Consider the following 22,466-nt stretch of genomic DNA (forward strand, 5'->3'; position numbering starts at 1 on the left):
ACCTCGCAATGAAATCAATGAATGACGTGTTCGTCCATATGGATTTGGAGCGATCGTCACAATATTAATACTAATTATATATATATATATATATATATATATATATATATATATATATATATATATATATATATATATATATATATATATATACATATGTAATAATAATAATTCTAATTAATAAAATTTATATTAATAACACTTATTATTGATTATGGAAATAGAAATAGAAATACTAACACTAATAATAATAATAGAAGTACTTAAAATATATAATAGCAATATAATGTTATTACTAATAACAATAATGATAATTTCAATAATAATAATATTATTAGTAACACTAATAATAATACTAATATTAATAATATAGATATAAAAATTTAATAATTTATACATTATTATTTACATAATACTTTCTAATTGTATAATATATTCATTTTATTAGTAACTTAATTATTTTATATATTACTTTAAATTTCAATTCAATTCAAAAGATTTATTTGTATTATATTTATTTAAATTAGTACATACCTTTCTAATTATATTAATATATATATATATATATTCACACATTTATTTACAACAACTGTTCGTGAATCGTCGAGGATGGTCAAAGGTTAAATGCATTCATGTAATCTGTTCCAAAGTTTTCGAGACTCAACATTACAGACTTTGCTTTTCGTGTCGGAAACTTATAAAGATTAAGTTTAAATTTGGTCGGAAATTCCCGGGTCGTCACAAGTGGGGGTGATTACAATCTTTTCTGACAATGTGTGTTTAAGGAGTAAAGATAGATAACATACAAATTAACAAAAGTCTTAAGTAATTTTTAACTTATTCTTTTATTGATTAAATAATCTTAAAGAAACACAAATATTTTTAGAGTGGAATAGATATTCGTTTGATACATATTACACCTTGATAGCTTAGAATGAACTAATGCACATTCAAGTTAAAGACTCATGTAATTTGAGATCCTACACCACTAACTAAAATATTTATAGAGCGTATGTATTTATAGAGAATCTATTAACCATGTATTACTCTGTTGAGCGTTGGTCTAAAGACTTGTCTGTACTTCGGTAGGTAGAAAAGATGTTGTACTTTGTAGGCATGTGCAGCTCTCTTTCATTATTTATAGCTATAGCCTATAGCAGAAACATCCCAGAAAGGTCGAACACATTATTTGAATAACAAATAGAATGTTATGTTTGCAACGTGTTGACAAGTACATCGATGAACTGCGCATGCGATTGTACCTCTTCATTCCTCATGTTGTGTTGTAAGGTTACTTGTCACTGTCGACGTGCAACCTTCTTTCTTTGACTTTGTCTTCGCTGTTAGTAGAATGTCATGCTTGATTAGACAACTCATGAAACAAACTATGTCTTGGAAGAACTGACATAATCTGTCGAAGTTTTTGTTGTTGTTGGGTCTTCCAAATTATTTTGTTGGGTCTTCAGCGAACTTTTATCAAGTCTTCAGAAAAATCAACTACTGACTATCTTGTGCTGATAAGTGACAACTAAAACACTAAGACACAACACGAAAAAGGTTGTACACCATTTAGAACTATTTTTATAAACGTATGTTGGCCGCACATAAATACAATTAGTGGTTAATTACATATTCTGTCTTAATTAAATCATTAAATGAGTTATTGACTCGACATGATTGTTACAACTCGGTTTGTTACAATCTATTTCCCTATTCCAATAATTTATTAATTAAGAAAATCAGCATTCGTATATAAGGAATCAATTGAAACAAAATTTAGCATAAATTCAGATAGAATTAGTGGCATCAGTGTAATGGTTCGACTAGAGCTTCGGGCAACAGGCACAGGAGACGGATCGGTGTTGGTGTTGGGTTGTTCGACTAGATCTTTGGTAAATTGAAAGGTTTTGAAACATTTGTTGTTGATGATCATGGATTGGTATTGTGCTGTTCATTCAATAAAGTTTCAAATTATTTTTCTTGAAAGCCTATGATGAAGATGAAAGATTGATGATGAAGGATAATGAATAATTAAATGAAGTATATAAAGTTCCTAGTCAAACAACGTGCTGACTAAATGTTGAGCTCGAACATTAAATTTTTGAACATTTGGACTTTTGTTCGAACTTAACTAGGTTCTAACATGGTCGTGTTCGAACCAATTCAAATATAGTGCACGGGATCGTAGTTGTATTTTATAGGGCAACAAATTTTTTTGACCAGTTTACTATGTTCGAACATGGGTACGTTTAAACCATGTTCGAAACTTTGGTGTAAATTTGCAATTATACTGAAAAAGTATATTTTGTCCAAACACTTTAATAAAAGTGTATATCGTCATTTTCCCTATAAATATTCTTGAAGACCATCACCGATACAAGGACAAAGAGGCGTTTTTCTTTTTGAATTAACTAAATGAAAGTCCGTATGAACAAAACGGTAACAACTCGCTTAAATCTATAATATCAATCAAAACTTCACATTCTATTCATATTTTGGACATAAAAATAAATTTAAGCTAAATAGGTTTCTTAAGTTAATGAAATCAAACTAGTTAATATGTAATTAGAAATGATATGCCGCTAAAAATATAGTAGGCCGTGTATCAAACTTAGGGGGTGTTTGGATTTGCGTTTTGAAAACTGATTATGCGTTTTAGATAATTATAATCGGATAATCAGCTGTTAAGAAAACGTGGTGTAGACGGACGGTGTTTGGATTAGATTACACAATTTGATATCGTAATAATCATATAATCAGTATTTTGAGTGTTTGGAAAAACTAATTTTTCAACATTTATTTGATAAAATGACTAAAATAGACATCTTATTGTTAAAGTTAAGTTACACTGGTATTTTTTAACAAATAATATAATTAATACGGAGTAGTATTTGTTATAAGATGGTGTAAATTTTTCTATATTATACGTATAATATAATAATATATTAGATTAGATATTAGATATTAGAATATAATAATAATAAAAATAATATAATAAAAGTTAAAATAATACTATACTTCGTATTAGGAGAGGAGATAATATCACCTTTGCTGCACCTCGAAAGATTGAGAACACAATACAAGGATAGGACCGTAATTTTTACGAGCAAACAAGTAAATTCAATATCACGTTTTTGCTGCAGTGACCACTAGCTTACTTCTTAGAAAACGTGGTTTCATCATCTTGAAACGTAAAAAAGTGATTTTCAATTTTGATTTACCAAACACTATTAACTAATTATTTGCATTTTCAAAACGCAATAATCAAAAAATCTCATTCAAAACGCATTCTCAAACACCCTCTTACCCAATTAAGATTTGACTATCGAGAATGCCTAAGACGTCATTACGAACATAAAGTACCAAGCTATAGAAATTCAAAAAGAAGCTAACTCAACTTGAATGAGATATAATGAAATTTTACCGGAACACTTTTTCTTTTCAGTGTGATGATCTACGCCCCTTTAAAAGCTATATTAAAGCTTGTCCCTGCACCAATATCAATATTTCTTCTGTTTTCTATGTGTACATAATAATGTACCAGATGGAAGCAAAGCGCATGACCCTTTTAGCAATGTGTTAAAAATATAAAAAATCATTTACGATGATTAAGACATTCACCATTTAACCAACACAATGGGATATCACATATGTGACCAAATATGGCGGCCGATTCATGGCTTATCGGGGTTGATTCAATCTTTTTCCGATTTTGATACTATGATGACTAATATGGCAGCCGAAACTCATAATGTTATTGACATTCCCATTTCTTCCGGTGTGACCTCACTGAAGGCGACTAAAGTGAAAGTTTCAAGAAGAAGACGTTAGGTTCAAGAAGCCGAGATGGAGCAGTTTGGAAAATTCATTAAGGATGCTTGAGCTATTTCTTTCCTTTGTGTGGATGAATAGTTGTGATAAAGATGGTTACTAATTGTTCATCCTACGATAGATTAATTTTGGTTTCTTACTTATTTTTCTTATTGTATTCCTCGAATCTTTTTGTTCGGGGCGAGCTAAGTAAGTTTTAGATTTTAGTTTGAGCTCGAATTTCTTTGAATATATGTTTATTTTGGGACTTCAATTTTTGTTGAAGATCTCATTTGTTTTATCTATTTTTTCGAAAAAGAAGTGACCAAATTACATAACGTTTTCTGCAATGTGCAAGACGTCTTTAATGTACTAATTAAAATAGTCACTATACTGTCGTTTTGTTTTATTTTACATTAAATTAGATTAGATCAAATATTAATTGAATTAAATTAAATTAATATAAATTAAAATTCAAATAAATAAAATTAAAATTAAAATTAAAATAAAATTAAGAATAGCTTATTAATAAAGCGTACTTGTTAACCGACCCGTTTGAAAATATAAGAAGTTACCTTGAGCTGTTTACCGGCTTCCGCAGCAACAATTGCTTCAGCGCCAGCGGGAGCTGTTTACCGGCCTATCCGTCTCAATCCCTCTCTCTTTGGCGACAGATCGTCTTCTTCAATACGTATATAGGTACAATCGTAACCCTAACTTAACTCTAAATCTATACATACATACTTATACATTCATCTGATCGGTTATTATCTATATATAATGTTCTAATATTATTACAATAAGCTGTTCGTATATAATTCTCGTAGTAAGTTCGTTCTTATTCTTAATTTACCCTCGCTTTAATGAATTCTGTTTTCTCCTTTCTTATTGTTGTACTGATGAATAGTTTGAATTCGAATAGACGCTGAGCTGATTGATATTTCATACTGGACACGAATTTGCAGGTGTACGCCTGTATTCAATTGGACTTGCATTTTGAGCCCTAATAATAAGGAAGGAACAATGTTTGGCTCTAGTAACTGTAAGTTGTTTTTGCTCTTTTTGTTATTAAAGCTATATATAACTTTATGTTTATTATATGCACATTCGTATTGTCATGTATTTTTACTTTTATGGATATAAACATATGCCTTGTGCTACCCTCATACGTTATAAATTTATTGGAAAAAGTGGCAGTGGAGTACTACCTGTTATTATGCTTTTATTGCGAGTGGTTTTCTTTCCTCAGCTTTTAAAACATTTTTTTTTCTTCTTCTAATATTCACTATGCATATTGACTAATGTCACAGTAGTTTCATATTTGTTCTGCTTGTAATAGTGCCATCTGTTGATTATGCATTCTGATTCGTTAGTCTTATTATTGTTGTTTATGAGTTATTTTAACATTGTGATCTTTTACTCTTTATATATGTGATTATTTCATTTCCTGTAATTCACATTACAGGTTCGTCTGTGTTTGAGCAAAAGCCTGCATTTAGTGGCTTGGGATGCACTAATCCGTCTGGACCTTTTCGAAGCTCATACCAGCCTGCATTTAGTGGCTTGGGATGCACTAATCCGCCTGGTCCCTTTGGAAGCTCATATCAGCAATCACAACCTTGTTTTGGAACCCCATATCAGCAATCACAACCTGGTTTTTGGTCAAGTCCTGCTTTTGGTCAATCAACATCTGCATGTAGTAGCAGCCCCTTTGGTACTGCCACCTCAGCCTTTGGGACTCAAAGTTATCCCTTTGGTATTAAATTATCTGTAGTTGTGTTACAAGTATTGATTCGTTACACAGTAAGCTTTATGTGGCCTTGGATGAAACTCAACCTTTTTACTGGTCACTGATAATAATCAGTTTTCTGACAATTTGTTCCTACAAACATGCAGGAGCTCAGGCTACAACACCAACATTTGGGAGTCCCGGTTTTGGACAATCGTCTTTTGGAGGTCAGCGTGGGGGAAGTAGAGTAACCCCTTATTCGCAAACACCTGAGGCATACAATGCTAATTGCACACAGGCTTCTGGGAAATTGGAGTCGATTTCAGCGATGCACACATACAGAGAAAAAAGCCATGAAGAACTTAGATGGGAGGACTATCAAATGGGAGATAAAGGTGATAATCATTGTGGCGTTTCTCTTAATAATCTCTCTATTAATTCCTTGATTGATAGTTAGTTTTATTATATTTTATGATTTTTGTTTATCTCAGGGGGCTCAAATCCTGCAGGCCCGTCTTTTGGTGGAATGGGCTTCAATACTAACAACACACACGAAAACCCTTTTTATTGGTTGCCTGCATTTAGCCAGCCTGCTAATCTGTTTTCTTCTACTACATCTACCAATCCATTTGCCCCTAATACATCAACTTTCAGTACTCCGGGTTTCGGTAGCTCAATACCAGCGAAGCCCACATACAAAGAAAAAAGTTATGAAGAACATAGATGGGAGGACTATCAACGAGGACATAAAGGTAATAATCATTTTTGGTGCTGCTCTTATTAATCTATATATTGATTACCTGATTAATTTAGTACTATTAGCATCGATATTTCTGTTCAACTTTGAGAATGCTATCTGTTGGGCACATGAATTTCAGTAACCAAATAAAGGTTCAAGATGTTAGCTTTAGTCATATTCATTCTTATATATTGCTCGAGTGTGGCTCCTATGGGTTGGATGACACATTCTCCATATGGTAGAATCTTTCTTATAAGTACTTTACATGTAAAAAACGTAACCTTGCTTTCTCCCAATTCTAAATTCCAACCTTCTTTTTTATTTCTTTCATTCATTCGTATGTGTTGCTAAATTTTTTCTTCGTCAGCTTTTAAAACATTTTTTTATTCGCATGGTATCCACTACGCATCTTGACTACGGTCATAGTAGTTTGATATATGTTCTGCATGTAATAGTGTTGATAATGCTTTTTGATTTGTTAGTCTTCTTATTGTCATTTATGACTTATTTCTTAACATTGTTTTCTTTTACATCTTAATTTACATGATTATATCATTTCCTTCCAATTCACATTACAGGTTCATCTGTATTTGGGCAAAAGCCTGCATTTGGTAGCTTTGGATCCTCATTTCAACAATCACAACCTGCTTTTGGAAGCAGTGTATTTGGCTCTTCACCATTTGGAGCTTCAAGTCAACCCGCTTTTGGTGCTACAAGAACATCAACTTTTGGTTCTACATCGACACCACCAACATTTGGAAACAAAGGCTCTGCGTTTGGTGTTTATAGCTCGTCTCATTTTGGATCAAACACTCCTCCCTCTAATTTAGGGAAGGTAGAAGAAGCTAATGAATATACAAAAAGACAAGAGAGTTATGCTTATATTACATATATTACAGAAAGGTATCTTATATTTGTTTCTTATTTCTTGTAACTTCTCTCACTTTCTCTTTTCTTTTTGATTTCCGGTGGAACAAAATCTGACCCTTTGGAAGTTGACTTCTTTTTGTATTGAGTTTCAGGCTAGAAAGACTGAATTTGGAGTCGGTCATACCTTTAGCTGACACGATACATGGGCTTTTAACTAGAAAGGTACGGAAGCAAGTACACTGTTACATTTTTTGTCCTAATATAGTTTCATAGACCTTACTAATTTATTGTGAGTTGTGATATCAATTTCTTACATCGGATTTGTAATCATGTTACTTAACACAGATAGTGTTTGTAATTGTATAAATATACATTTGATAGGCAGCAGGAAATGAAGCATATAAAGCCGGAAAGTATGAAGATGCAGTTGAACATTACACATCTGCGTTATCATGCAGCCTTGAATCACGCCCATTTGCAGCGATATGTTATTGTAACCGTGCAGCAGCTTACAAAGCTTTGGGTCAAGTTGTAGATGCCATTGCAGATTGCAGTTTAGCTATAGCTCTTGATCCAACCTATCACAAGGTTTGATAACATGTACCACTCTTCTTGGTTTTAAAGTTTTGATACAATAGGCTTTTGTACTATTTACCACAAGCATTGTATATTTTAGCATATGCTCTCAACTTCCATATAAATGCAACTTAAGATGTAACGTAATTATAAAAATACGTGGACTTAAATCAGTTACCTTTATTGCAACTAATAGTCTAGTCTTAATAGTTTAAATCAGTTACCTGTATTACCTTAAATCAGTTACATATTGCCTCACCCACCCATCTTGCTGTTGGGATTTAACAAGTTTCGAAATGCTTAAAACATAATAAGAATCAAACTTAGCGGAAGCATGTAATTACCAATTTTAGACTTGTTAAACTTTAACCAATTAAAGTTAAATCCCAATTAGGATCAAGTTGTGAAACATACTTACAAACTACAAGATAGATAAGAGATTATACATTCTCCAAGCTATGTAGTTGATGATGAAGAAGATGATGATGAATGGAGCTTCAAAAGTATGAAACCTCAAGTTGTTATACCCCAAACCTTGCACCAACACCCTAGCTTTTAGTTAGGATTTATTTGACACTTAATTAGAACTTGCAAAATCAATTGAAGAACCCTTTTCTTCCCTCTTTTGGTCACGGCAAAAGACAGCAGCAGCAAGCAGTTTTTGCAGTTTTATTTTTATGTGTTTAAGTGTATTTTTTCAAGTATTACTTGAGTCAAGCTTTGGTAAACTACTTAAGCATGTGCCTTAGTAGTTGTGCTATCTTAAAAGTGACAAAACAAGGCATGGGTGTCTCCTAGGAGACTCCAAAATTCTGCACACTTTCAATTATATAATAATGTTTATATTTTATAAAACTTGTTATAAAATACTTGTAATTTATATAAAACTTATTATATAAAGTATGCATTTGTTAAGTCACTTATTTTATAAACCAATTTTATAAAATATAACACAACATAATTATTTAAACCTATAAATAATTAAATCCACATCATATATAAATTATCCAAATAATCTATCTCAAGTGATTATAATTTAGAAAACCGATTTTCTAAAGTTCAAGTGTCGCGTATTTATTTAACAATCCAACCGTTAAAATAAATACATATAAAGTGTTGGTTAGCTTGTTATTGGGTATGACCCGACTTGGATCATAACATAGTGGCCACGTTAATTTAATATGTCTCTCGGGCATACGAAATACCTTCAATCTCCCACTTGCACGAGAAACATAAGAAATTAATGCAAGTGATGGATACCACCTAACAACCGTCCATCACCCCCAATATGTTATGACTTTTGCCATTCAATAACATCATCCCTTTCGAGTTCCCATCTCGAATATGAATAGGTGAATCTTTTCATTACATCCTTTCGTCCTAGATGTCATGTTAAATCCAAGAGACACAGAGCGATCACTCTCTTTTAGATTTAACTTTATCAGGCCTTAGACATCTGACTCTCAACGAATAAGAGGGACAAATTCCATCTTGACTACATACGTCCTAAATATGTACCTTGCATTATGCCTGAGCTCTTCCTTGTGAACTACCATATTTCAGAATAGCGAAGGAAAGAATCAAGGTACAATACTTGGTAAATATCCGAACCCAATATATATCTCAGGTCAGAGGATACAATGATATTCGCCTTTACTCAAGATTACATGTGATCAACCACAAAGGCTCCATTTAGTAAGTCTTGAGGGCGGGTCTTCCAATATTTGTATCCCACAAATATCTATGAACCTTGGTTGCAACCTTGCACCACATTCATCCCGTGAATGTATACCAATCCGAGTTCATAATAGTCTAAACCTCACATTTGCTCCCACAAATGTGATCGACTACGGAATTTAGAATAATTACTTATTCATGGATAAAATATGCAAAATAGGAACATAACTCAAAATAAATTAATACCATAATTATATTAATGAGTTTGAACAATTTCGTTCCGTTACAATACTTAAAACAGATCATGACCAATCACTAGAATATCGAAGCCCTAATGCACAAACATGTCCTGCATGTTTTGATCCATGTAAGAGCTTCGTGAGAGGATCCGCTATATTAAGATCTGTGTGAACTTTGCGAATACATATCTTTCCTTTTTCAACTTCATCCCTTATGTAGTTGAATCTCCGCTCAATGTGACGGGTCTTTTGGTGAGCACGAGGTTCCTTGATTTGAGCAATCGCACCCTCGTTGTCACAAAAGATCTCAAGAGGGTCCTGAATGGAAGGGACTACTCCTAAGTCGTCGATGAATTTCTTCATCCATGCAGCTTCCTGAGCTGCCAATGATGCGGCGATGTACTCCGACTCTGTAGTGGATAAAGCAACAACATCCTGTTTTGAACTCTTCCAAGAGACTGCACCTCCATTCAACGTGAAGACATAACCGGATTGTGATCGAGAATCATCTCGATCAGTTTGGAAACTCGTGTCCACGTAACCTTTTACAGCGAGTTCCTCCTCACCAGACCCATATATTAGAAACATATCCTTAGTCCTCCTAAGGTATTTCAATATACTTTTAACAGCAATCCAATGACTGTTTCCTGGGTTATTCTGGTATCTACTTGTCAGGCTAAGAGCGCATGACACATCCGGTCTAGTGCATATCATTGCATACATGATTGACCCAATAGCAGATGCGTACGGGACTTTCTTCATTCTCTCTTGTTCATCTTTCGTGGTAGGACACTGAGATGAACTGAGAGGCGTTCCTCTTTGAATAGGTACCAAACCTTTCTTAGAGTTGTCCATCTTGAACCTTTTCAAGATCTTTTCAATGTATGCACTTTGATTCAAACCTATCAGTTTCTTGGATCTATCCCTGTAGATCCCAATCCCCAAAACGTATTGTGCTTCTCCAAGATCCTTAATAGAGAAGCATTTACTTAGCCAAGTTTTAACACCTTCCATTGCCGGAATATCATTTTCAAATAACAATATATCATCCACATATAGTACAAGGAACATGATAGTGCTCCCACTAGCCTTCTTGTATACACAAGCTTCATCACCATTTTTAATGAAGCCAAATTTCTTGGCCTCCTTATTAAAACGATGATTCCACATTCTGGATGCTTGTTTTAATCCGTAGATTGATTTCTTTAACTTGCATACCTTATTAGGATATTTCGGATCCACAAAACCTTCAGGCTGAACCATATAGACATCTTCCTCAAGATGTCCATTTAGGAAAGCGGTCTTGACATCCATCTGCCATATTTCATAATCATAATGAGCCGCAATGGCAAGTAATATCCTAATAGACTTTAGCATTGCCACAGGCGAAAAAGTTTCATCATAGTCAACCCTTTGAGTTTGAGTGAAACCTTTTGCTACAAGTCTAGCTTTATATGTATCCAAGTTTCCATGTATGTCGGTTTTCATTTTGAAAAGCCATTTACAATCAACTAGCCTAGAGCCAGGAGGTTGCGCAACAAGTTCCCAAACTTGGTTGTCATACATGGATTGCATCTCAGCGTTCATGGCTTCCTGCCATTTATCTTTATCAATCCTTGATAAAGCATCTTGGTAGTTGGTTGGTTCATCCAAATCAACCACATAGCAACCATCCATGAGAAACCCATATCTCTCAGGAAGATTACTAATCCTACCAGATCTGCGAACGTCTTGTGTATTTTGATCATCCATTTGATCATTCTCAACATTTTCATGTTGAGTGCTAGTGTCAACCAATTGTGTATCATCCAATTCATCTTGAACCTCCTCAAGATCTACCTTTCTTTCACTATTACCTTCCATTGGGAACTTAGTTTCAAGGAATTCAGCCTTTCGAGCAACAAATACATTCTGCTCGGTTGGATCATAGAAATAATATCCCATATCATCCTTGGGATATCCTATGAAGATACACTTCGTGGATCGAGCATTCAACTTATTAGGGACGTAACGCTTAGGATAAGCTTCACATCCCCATACCTTTAAGTATGATAGAGATGGAGGTTTTCCAAACCACATCTCATGAGGAGTTCGTTCCACTTTCTTGGTTGGGGCCATATTTAGAATACGAGCCGCGGAGCATAGACAATAACCCCAGAATGATAGAGGTAACGAGCTTCTAGCCATCATAGATCGAACCATATCCATTAGGGTTCGGTTCCTCCTTTTGGATACACCAATAAGCTGTGGTGTCCCGGGTGGAGTAAGTTGCGAGATAATTCCACATCTTCTAAGATGATCTTGGAAAGCATCACTTAGGTATTCACCTCCTCTATCGGTACGAAGTACCTTTATTGTCTTGTTGAGTTGATTTTGTACTTCGTTTTGATATTCTTTGAATGCTTCAAAGGTTTCGTCCTTGTGTCTTAATAAGTAGACATATCCGAAACAACTGAAGTCATCAATGAAAGTAACGAAGTATCTTTCACCATTCCTAGTCATGGGCTTAAAGGGTCCACATACATCCGAATGTATTAATCCCAATAAGTCTTTAGCCCTTTCATAGGTCCCTTTGAAAGGTGCTTTAGTCATTTTGCCTTGTAAACAAGATTCACATACATCAAACGAGTCTTGTTCATTTGATTTCAAAAGTCCATTCTTTTGAAGTGTATGCATTCGATTCTTGTTTATGTGACCAAGGCGACAATGCCATAAGTAGGAATCACTCAAATCCCTTTTAAGTTTCTTGGTGTTTGCATGGTATATTGAGCTATTGTATGATGTGTCATCACGAACCAATTCATAAATACCATTCACAGGCGAAGCCTTGAAATAGAACACATCATGTAAAGAAACATGGATATCATCATTAATGAAATTAAGATTAAAACCATATTGTTTCAAACGGGATACAGAAATAATGTTTCGAGATAAATCGGGTGCATACAAAACATTTTTCAAAATAAGCTCCGAACCACTTGGTAGCTTTAAAACAAAGTCTCCTTGAGCTTTCACTTGCACCCTTGCTCCATTTCCCATGAAGAGACTTGTTGTTCCCGCATCTTGATCACTTCTTTTGAACCCCTGCAAAGTATTGCAAATATGAGTTCCACATCCTGTGTCTAATACCCATGTATTAGAAGAAGTAATACTAAGCTTAATGTATACCATATATACATTACCTGAGGTTTGCCCCGCATCCCTCTTTTCCTTCAACTCCTTGAGGTAGACCGGGTAGTTACGCTTCCAGTGACCCATTTCACCGCAACCGAAGCACGGATCTTCCTTGGGGTTAGCCTTTCCGGCAACCTTTTGCTTTTTGTTGTTGTTGGTTGGAGTAATCACCTTCCCCTTTCCTTTGCCCTTGCCTTGGTAGGCGGGTCCTTTCCTCTTAGCCGCCTTCGGCTTAGAAGTGTTATTGTTTTTGGACCCGCCTTCATTGATCGTAAACACGGGTGAAGCCCTTTTACCCATGCTTGCCACTGCCGTCTTAAGCATGGCATGTAATTCGCCAATGCTTTTATCCCATCCATTCATGTTGTAATTCATTACAAATGTGTCAAACCTCTTTGACAAGGAATTAAGGATAAGGTCCGTGGCTAATTCATTAGACACGTTGCAGTTTAGACGGTTCGCTCGATCAATTAGGCTTTTCATCTTAAGGACATAAGATGAAACGGATTGGGAGTCGTCCATCCGACATGCATGAAGCGCTCGGACCGTTTCAAAGCGCTCGACACGAGCTTGTTGAAGGAACATCTCCTTCAACTGTGTGATCATGTCATATGCACTATGATGCTCGAAATCCTTTTGGAGTTCTGGTATCATAGTCCCAAGCATGAGGCAAGAAACTTGCACCGAATCGGTGCAATATTTCTCCCAATAAGCCATGCCTTCCGTATCATCCTCGTCCGGTTGATCGGGAATGGGGTCTTCCAACACATACGCCTTATCCTCAAGTTTGAGGACAATTCTTAGATTGCGGAACCAATCCATGAAGTTCGTATGGTTGAGTTTTTCCTTTTCGAGGATTGACCTCAACGATAGGTTGTTAAAGTTGATAGGTGCGTTTGGAATGTTGTTGTTGTTATTGGCGGCCATCTACAAAATTTAACAAAGTTGTTTAAGTATTAATTTTAATTTAACAATCAATACCCTTTAAATCCAATTGATATTTATTAAATTTTAGAATCCAACGGTAAATCAAATTTCGGTTAGGTGACCTTTATCCAGTCATTTGATTTAGCTAGGTAGTCATTATATGTGTAGCGACCCGACCAAATCATGTTTGACGGCGCCGTCTACTTAGGTCCCGTTACGTGGTCATAAGTCTTTAAGACAAAGTTTGACCAAAATATGTCGCCTTCATTTCAAAATAAAGATTTTTCCCAAAGTTTACAAGAATTGTTCAACCAATAGTTAAGTTACAACGTTATAATACGAATGAAATCTAGGCGACACGGTTTAAAGTAAAGTCAAAAGACGCTCCATGAAATGCACATATACTCGACATCCAATGCAAGTATCAAATAATGAGCGGAAGCATGTATCATGTATCGTTCAAGGACCTGAGAAAAACATAGAAATCTGTCAACGAAAACGTTGGTGAAATCATAGGTTTAAGTAAGTAAGTACAAGTGAACCACAAGATTTGCATCAATGAAATAATAGTAATACATTCCAAAAGTTTGTTTCACGAGCACCCAATTATCAAAGCTTAACATTCCTTCCATTGTATACCCCATCACTTAGTGCTAGAACAAACACTGATTCTCGAAAATATATTTCATCCGTAGACGGTAGCGAACCGTCAAAGATGAGGGTTGTCAACCCATATGGCCATATAACATAAGTTCTCGCTTACACCCGGCAAGTGTAACTAATGATAATCGAATTGAGGATTTTGTTCTAAACTCGTATGTAGAATGTTTGTTTTCCTGTACTTGTGTTCACTTAGTAAAAGAAATGTTTATGTTTTCTCATCCCAAATGTAAGTTCAAAAAGAGTAAAAGTGGGACTATGATCTCACCTTGAGTGCACGAGTAGTAAAGTACTTCGACAAGTAAACGTGTGCAAAGAACAATGCTAGTCTTGACCTAAACAAATAGGTCGTATCAATAACGGTAAACACGATAGGTCAAAGATGTTCAATTAGTCCTATGGCTCGTTACGACTCGATTATTTAGCATGTGAAATCAAATTGTCAATTTTCATGCAAGATACAAGTATATAAACAAGTTAGGAAGGTTGCAAAATCATTTGGTTAAGTTTGACAAAAAGTCAAACTTTGGTCGGTCAAAGTCAACGAAAAAGTCAACACGTTCGGGTCGTGTCCCGAACTATTTTTCTGAGGTTTTTAATCATGTATGAACATGCTAGGACAGGTTACATGTGAATCGGAGGTGCGTAGCATAGCAAACATTATTCGAAAATTGACCAAGTTGGACAGACCCAAACGGCGCGCCGCGCGGGTATATGGCGCGCCGTGCGGGTACCTGTGCAGAGAATTCTGGCAGTTTTTAAGTTTTATGCACGAACCTAACTTCAAACAATCACCATTTATGATCCGCAAACAATCAAGACAAGTATCTTATACCGTTGGGAAGGTAATTTGACGAGGAAAACAACTAAACACATTTCATCAATCAATCTACCTATTACAACAACCAAAACCGCATCTAATGCTTAACATTAACCGCATACAAGTTCATAAATGCAATTCAATGATTCGGGCAACCAATTTACATGAATGATATGCCGTTTCGAAGGTAATCAAGCATACAATCCAACTAAACACTTACCAATAATAATCCATGGCATTCAATGCATCAAAAGTCCATTTCAAGTTCATCAAACCCTAACCCAAATTCACCAAAATCACTAATCAGGTTCATGAAGTTTTCTAAGGCAACCTACACATCAAATTGAAGCTAGTGATGCTAGTAACACAATTAAAACATCAACTTTTAACATCTAACAACATATGATCATCCAAAATTCAAGAACAACACACCAAAATTCAAGTTCATGCTAGTTACACTAAAACAACGAGATCGAGCATATAAATCATATATTCGTGTTAGACTTGAGCCATAGACACTAATTAACACTTTTATAAGTTAAAAACATCAAGAACACAAAATCTAGTGATTTTAGAAAGTTTACCCAAATGAGATGAAGTTGGTACCAAAATGAAGAGGATGAAGAGAGGATCACAAATATGTAGTTTATTTTGTTGTAAGCCTCCTAGATCGAATTTAGATGATGATTGAATGAATTTGGTTTTGGGTGTGTGTTCTTGCTAGAGAGAAAGAGAGAGAGATGGAGGTGGAAATGAATGGGTGAAAGGGGTTTGACCCTTTGACCTAGTCAAGGGTTTGATCCCTTGTCAAGTTTAGTCCCTCAACTTTCGTTCGGGTGCGGGAATTACCTAAACGAGATAATTTAAAACGCGTATCAACGGGAGATGTTATAAACATATAACGGACTTTATATTAGTATAACGGAAAAGTAAATGGAAAAAGGCGGGATGTTACATTACCTACTCCTTAAAAGAAATTTCGTCCCGAAATTTAAGTAGGCGTAGTAGTCGTTGTTTCTTCCTCGAGATCTTGCGTTTCCGAATTCACGAATAGATGAGGATACTTCCTTTGCATTTGATCTTGTCTTTCCCAAGTAAACTCGGGTCCTCTTTTGGCATTCCAACGAACCTTGACAATCGGAATTCGGCTTTGTTTCAATGTCTTGACGGAGGTGTCCACAATTTCAACCGGTTCCTCCACAAAATGAAGTTTGTCATCAATAGTAAGTTCTTCGAGAGGGATGACGATATCGGGTTCGGCAAGACACTCTTTCAAGTTAGATACATGGAAGGTAGGATGAACGGAGTTCAATTGAGGCGGAAGATCTAAACGATAAGCAACGGTTCCAATACGCTCCAAGATTTCGAAAGGACCAATATACCGCGGATTTAGCTTCCCGCGTTTCCCAAAACGGATTACACCCTTCCAAGGTGCGACTTTTAACATTACTCGGTCACCGACTTGAAATTCAAGATCGTTGCGTCGTTTGTCGGTATAGCTCTTTTGACGACTTCGGGCCGTCCTAAGCCTATCTCGGATTTGAACGATTTTCTCGGTGGTTTCGTGAATGAGTTCGGGTCCGGTGATTTGCACGTCGCCTACCTCGGCCCAACAAAGAGGTGAACGACATTTGCGGCCATATAGCGCTTCAAAAGGTGCGGCTTTAATACTCGCGTGATAACTATTGTTGTAAGAGAACTCGGCGAGAGGTAAGTGCTTGTCCCAAGCTTTTCCGAAATCAACCACGCAAGCTCGTAACATGTCCTCTAAGGTTTGAATTGTACGTTCGCTTTGTCCATCGGTTTGAGGATGATATGCGGTGCTCATGTCTAAACGCGTTCCCAACGCTTCTTGCAATGTACGCCAAAATCTAGAAACGAAACGGCCATCTCGGTCGGAGATAATCGATAAAGGTACACCGTGTCGGGCTACGATCTCCTTAATGTAAAGTTGTGCAAGTTTCTCCATTTTGTCCGTTTCTTTCATGGCAAGGAAGTGTGCGGATTTGGTGAGACGGTCAACAATAACCCAAATGGTATCATAACCGCCCGTCGTTTTTGGTAGCTTGGTGATAAAATCCATCGTTATCCTTTCCCACTTCCATTGCGGGATCTCGGGTTGTTGAAGTAGTCCGGACGGTCTTTGGTGTTCGGCTTTGACTTTGGAACATGTCAAACACTTGGAAACATAAGTAGCTACGTCCCTTTTAATGTTCGGCCACCAATATAGTTGTTTAAGGTCGTGGTACATCTTATTGGCACCGGGGTGAATCGAGTATCGTGACTTATGGGCTTCATCTAAAATAAGGCTTCGTAGATCCCCATAACTAGGCACCCAAATTCTTCCGGCGAAATATCGGAGTCCGGTTTCTTTAACTTCGAATCGAGAGGTGAGGACGTTCAAGTGTTCGAGAGAGATGTTTTCATCCTTGAGAGCCTCATCTTGGGCTACCCGAATTTGGCTATTAAGGTTGGTGTGAATGGTGATGTTTAAAGCTCGGACACGGAGAGGCACCGCTCTTTCTTTTCGACTTAAGGCATCGGCTACTACATTTGCCTTCCCGGGATGGTAACGAAGCTCGCAATCGTAATCGTTTAAGGTTTCAATCCACCTTCGTTGTCTCATGTTTAGTTGCTTTTGATCGAAAATGTGTTGAAGGCTTTTGTGATCGGTGAAGATAGTACTCTTGGTTCCATAAAGATAGTGTCTCCACATTTTAAGTGCAAAGACAACGGCTCCGAGTTCGAGATCATGTGTCGTATAGTTTCGTTCATGAATTTTGAGTTGTCGAGAAGCATAAGCAATGACTTTCGTTCGTTGCATCAATACACACCCAAAACCATGTTTTGAGGCATCGCAATATACAACAAAGTCATCATTGCCTTCGGGAAGTGACAAGATAGGAGCGGTGGTTAGCTTCGTTTTCAAGATTTGGAATGCGGATTCATGTTCGGTCGCCCAAATGAATTTCTTTCCCTTGTGAGTCAATGCGGTCAGAGGACGTGCAACCAAAGAGAAATTTTCGATGAATCTACGATAGTACCCGGCGAGACCCAAAAATTGACGAATGTGAGTAGGAGTAGTAGGAGTCTCCCATTTACTAATGGCTTCGATCTTTGTGGGATCGACTTTAATGCCTTGATCACTTACAACATGACCAAGAAATTGAACTTCCTTCAACCAAAATTCACACTTGGAGAATTTGGCATAAAGTCGTTCTTGTCTCAAGAGTTCAAGCACAAGTCGGAGATGTTGTTCGTGCTCTTCTTCATTTTTAGAATAGATCAATATATCATCGATGAACACAATAACGAATTTATCGAGATACGGTTTGCACACGCGGTTCATAAGATCCATGAACACCGCCGGTGCGTTAGTGAGACCAAATGGCATGACGAGGAATTCATAACTACCATAGCGAGTCCGGAAAGCGGTTTTGGAGACATCTTCCCCCTTAACCCTTAATTGATGATAACCCGAGCGGAGATCGATTTTCGAATATACACAAGACCCTTGTAGTTGATCAAAGAGGTCATCGATGCGAGGAAGAGGATATCGGTTCTTAACCGTCAATTTATTTAGTTCACGATAATCAATGCACATTCGTAGGGATCCGTCTTTCTTTTTAACAAACAAAATCGGAGCGCCCCAAGGTGAATGGCTAGGTTGGATAAAACCACGATCAAGTAGTTCTTGGATTTGACTTTGCAATTCTTGCATTTCGGATGGGGCGAGTCTATATGGTGCACGTGCTACGGGTGCGGCTCCCGGAATAAGATCGATTTGGAATTCAACCGGTCGATGAGGTGGAAGACCCGGCAATTTGTCGGGAAATACATCGGAAAAGTCACTAACAATTGGCACATCATCGATATGCTTCTCATCGGACTCGACTTTCTTAACGTGGGCAAGGATCGCAAAACAACCCTTACGGAGTAGTTTTCTAACTTTAAGGCACGAAACGAGATTGAGTCTGGTGCAACTCTTATCGCCATAAACAATCAAAGGTTCACCATTCTCGATAGGAATTCGGATTGCGTTAAGATCACAAAGGATGTGAGATTTCGTTTTGACTAACCAATTCATACCGATTATTACATCAAAGCTTCCTAGTTCCATGGGTATCAAGTCAATTTCAAATTCCTTACCCAAAATGTTTAACGCACACCCCCGGTAATATGTGTCGGCACTTAATAGTTTCCCGTTAGCCACTTCAATGGTATAAGGGGTATCTAATGGAAGAGGTGGAGTGCTAAAAGAATGAGTCAAAGTCTTGGATACAAAGCATTTATCGGCACCTGAATCGAATAAGCAAGAGACATAAGAATTGTTGAGGAGAAACGTACCCGTGACTAGTTCAGTGTCATCCCGGGCTTCCTCGGTGTTGATGTTAAAAGCTCGGCCGCGCGTGTTGGGGTTATCTTTCTTCTTTGGGCATGCATTTCTATAATGACCCGTTTGGCCACATTCGTAACAAGTGCCCGTCTTTGGTGCATTGGGCCACTTTCGAGCGACGGGAGTGGCACTTTTACAATCGTTGGCCTTATGACCAACTCCTTGGCACCGGTGGCAAATTAACTTGCCACATTCACCAAAGTGATGTTTGTTGCATTTGTTGCAAAGAGGTAGGTTCCCGGCATAACCCCTCTTGCCGTCGGAGGTGTAAGGCTTCTTAGCAAAGTTGTTGTTGCTTGATTGGGAGGGTTCCCACTTTCTTTTGTTGCCGCCCGATTTATCCTCGGCTTTAGGTGCCGGAACTACGATTTCGTCAACCGTTTCAATTAGTTGGCGAGCCATGTTCATAGCGGCTTGATGAGTAGTGGGTTTGGATGACATCACCCCTTGTTTGATGCTTTTTGGAAGACCGAGCATGTAGAGCTCAATCCTTTGAGATTCGGGGTTAACAAGATTAGGACACATCAAGGATAGTTCGGCGAAGCGTTGATTATAAGCTTTAAGATCGTTTCCGACCGCTTTCAAAGCTCTTAGTTCTTCCTCAAGCTTTCGGGTTTCTTCGCGCGGAAAATACTCAACAATCATCTTTTCCTTTAGATCGGCCCAAGAGAGGGCATGAGCTTCATCGGTACCCACCGATTGAACATAGGTGTTCCACCATGTTAGAGCAATTCCGGAGAAAGTGTGAGTGGAGTATTTGACCTTGTCTTGGTCCCGACAACCGCTTATGCTAAAGACGGCTTCCGTTTGCTCAAACCATCGGGTGAGCACGACCGGTCCCCCGGTTCCATCAAAAGTGTGAGGTTTGCACCCCATGAAAGCTTTATAGGAGCATCCCTCGTTTGAGTTTCCGGCTCCATTGTTGTTGTTGTTGTTGTTGTTGTTGTGGTTGTTATTATTATTGTTGTTGGATGAGTGACCGGCCATGGCCGCATCTACGGCGGTAGCTATCATCCGTTCGAGAGCTTGTTCGGGAGTTTCATTGCGGCGTACACGACGAGGAGCCATTGTTCCTTCAAGACACAAGAATATCATTGATTAGTATTCTCAATAATACTAACCGTGATATAGAATAAAGATAAAGAGAAGTTTTTCCTCGACTCGCCTTAAATTCTTTATGTCATAATGTCGGAACGTTCATATGAGTCACCGTAATATAATCCCGGAAATTATATTACCCTGATTCATATGTGCATTCGACATCATTTCATATAGTCAAGGTGGCGTGTCAATCAAATTAAACAACGTGAGATTAAGATGAACTAAGAGTAGATATGAGTAGAAGCGTTCGAGTATAAATGCACAAGTAGTCAAGTAATTCCTACTTCAAGTCTATATGCTGGTTGTAGTCTAGACTCACCAATGTACCCTATGACTCGGGGTTGACACTAATGAACTCTAAATCCCTACAACCAACGCTCTGATACCATCTGTAGCGACCCGACCAAATCATGTTTGACGGCGCCGTCTACTTAGGTCCCGTTACGTGGTCATAAGTCTTTAAGACAAAGTTTGACCAAAATATGTCGCCTTCATTTCAAAATAAAGATTTTTCCCAAAGTTTACAAGAATTGTTCAACCAATAGTTAAGTTACAACGTTATAATACGAATGAAATCTAGGCGACACGGTTTAAAGTAAAGTCAAAAGACGCTCCATGAAATGCACATATACTCGACATCCAATGCAAGTATCAAATAATGAGCGGAAGCATGTATCATGTATCGTTCAAGGACCTGAGAAAAACATAGAAATCTGTCAACGAAAACGTTGGTGAAATCATAGGTTTAAGTAAGTAAGTACAAGTGAACCACAAGATTTGCATCAATGAAATAATAGTAATACATTCCAAAAGTTTGTTTCACGAGCACCCAATTATCAAAGCTTAACATTCCTTCCATTGTATACCCCATCACTTAGTGCTAGAACAAACACTGATTCTCGAAAATATATTTCATCCGTAGACGGTAGCGAACCGTCAAAGATGAGGGTTGTCAACCCATATGGCCATATAACATAAGTTCTCGCTTACACCCGGCAAGTGTAACTAATGATAATCGAATTGAGGATTTTGTTCTAAACTCGTATGTAGAATGTTTGTTTTCCTGTACTTGTGTTCACTTAGTAAAAGAAATGTTTATGTTTTCTCATCCCAAATGTAAGTTCAAAAAGAGTAAAAGTGGGACTATGATCTCACCTTGAGTGCACGAGTAGTAAAGTACTTCGACAAGTAAACGTGTGCAAAGAACAATGCTAGTCTTGACCTAAACAAATAGGTCGTATCAATAACGGTAAACACGATAGGTCAAAGATGTTCAATTAGTCCTATGGCTCGTTACGACTCGATTATTTAGCATGTGAAATCAAATTGTCAATTTTCATGCAAGATACAAGTATATAAACAAGTTAGGAAGGTTGCAAAATCATTTGGTTAAGTTTGACAAAAAGTTAAACTTTGGTCGGTCAAAGTCAACGAAAAAGTCAACACGTTCGGGTCGTGTCCCGAACTATTTTTCTGAGGTTTTTAATCATGTATGAACATGCTAGGACAGGTTACATGTGAATCGGAGGTGCGTAGCATAGCAAACATTATTCGAAAATTGACCAAGTTGGACAGACCCAAACGGCGCGCCGCGCGGGTATATGGCGCGCCGCGCGGGTACCTGTGCAGAGAATTCTGGCAGTTTTTAAGTTTTATGCACGAACCTAACTTCAAACAATCACCATTTATGATCCGCAAACAATCAAGACAAGTATCTTATACCGTTGGGAAGGTAATTTGACGAGGAA

General features: G+C 37.2%; 1 protein-coding gene across 2 annotated transcripts in view; it reads left to right on the forward strand.

Annotated features, from left to right (window-relative positions):
- LOC139839437 (uncharacterized) overlaps positions 1-22,466 on the forward strand; it is a 61,468-nt gene that overhangs the window by 34,009 nt on the left and 4,993 nt on the right. Inside the window, exons 3-8 of one of the 2 annotated variants that reach the window (XM_071829499.1) lie at positions 5,276-5,566; positions 5,707-5,934; positions 6,031-6,291; positions 6,857-7,181; positions 7,301-7,370; positions 7,530-7,736. In XM_071829499.1, the coding sequence (XP_071685600.1) occupies positions 5,276-5,566; positions 5,707-5,934; positions 6,031-6,291; positions 6,857-7,181; positions 7,301-7,370; positions 7,530-7,736 (1,382 nt within the window). Of the gene's footprint in view, positions 1-5,275; positions 5,614-5,706; positions 5,935-6,030; positions 6,292-6,856; positions 7,182-7,300; positions 7,371-7,529; positions 7,737-22,466 lie in introns of those variants that run through there. The other variant, XM_071829500.1, reaches the window with a different exon arrangement.

The sequence above is a fragment of the Rutidosis leptorrhynchoides genome, chromosome 4 (assembly GCF_046630445.1).
Source record: "Rutidosis leptorrhynchoides isolate AG116_Rl617_1_P2 chromosome 4, CSIRO_AGI_Rlap_v1, whole genome shotgun sequence".
NCBI classification, from domain to species: Eukaryota; Viridiplantae; Streptophyta; class Magnoliopsida; order Asterales; family Asteraceae; genus Rutidosis; species Rutidosis leptorrhynchoides.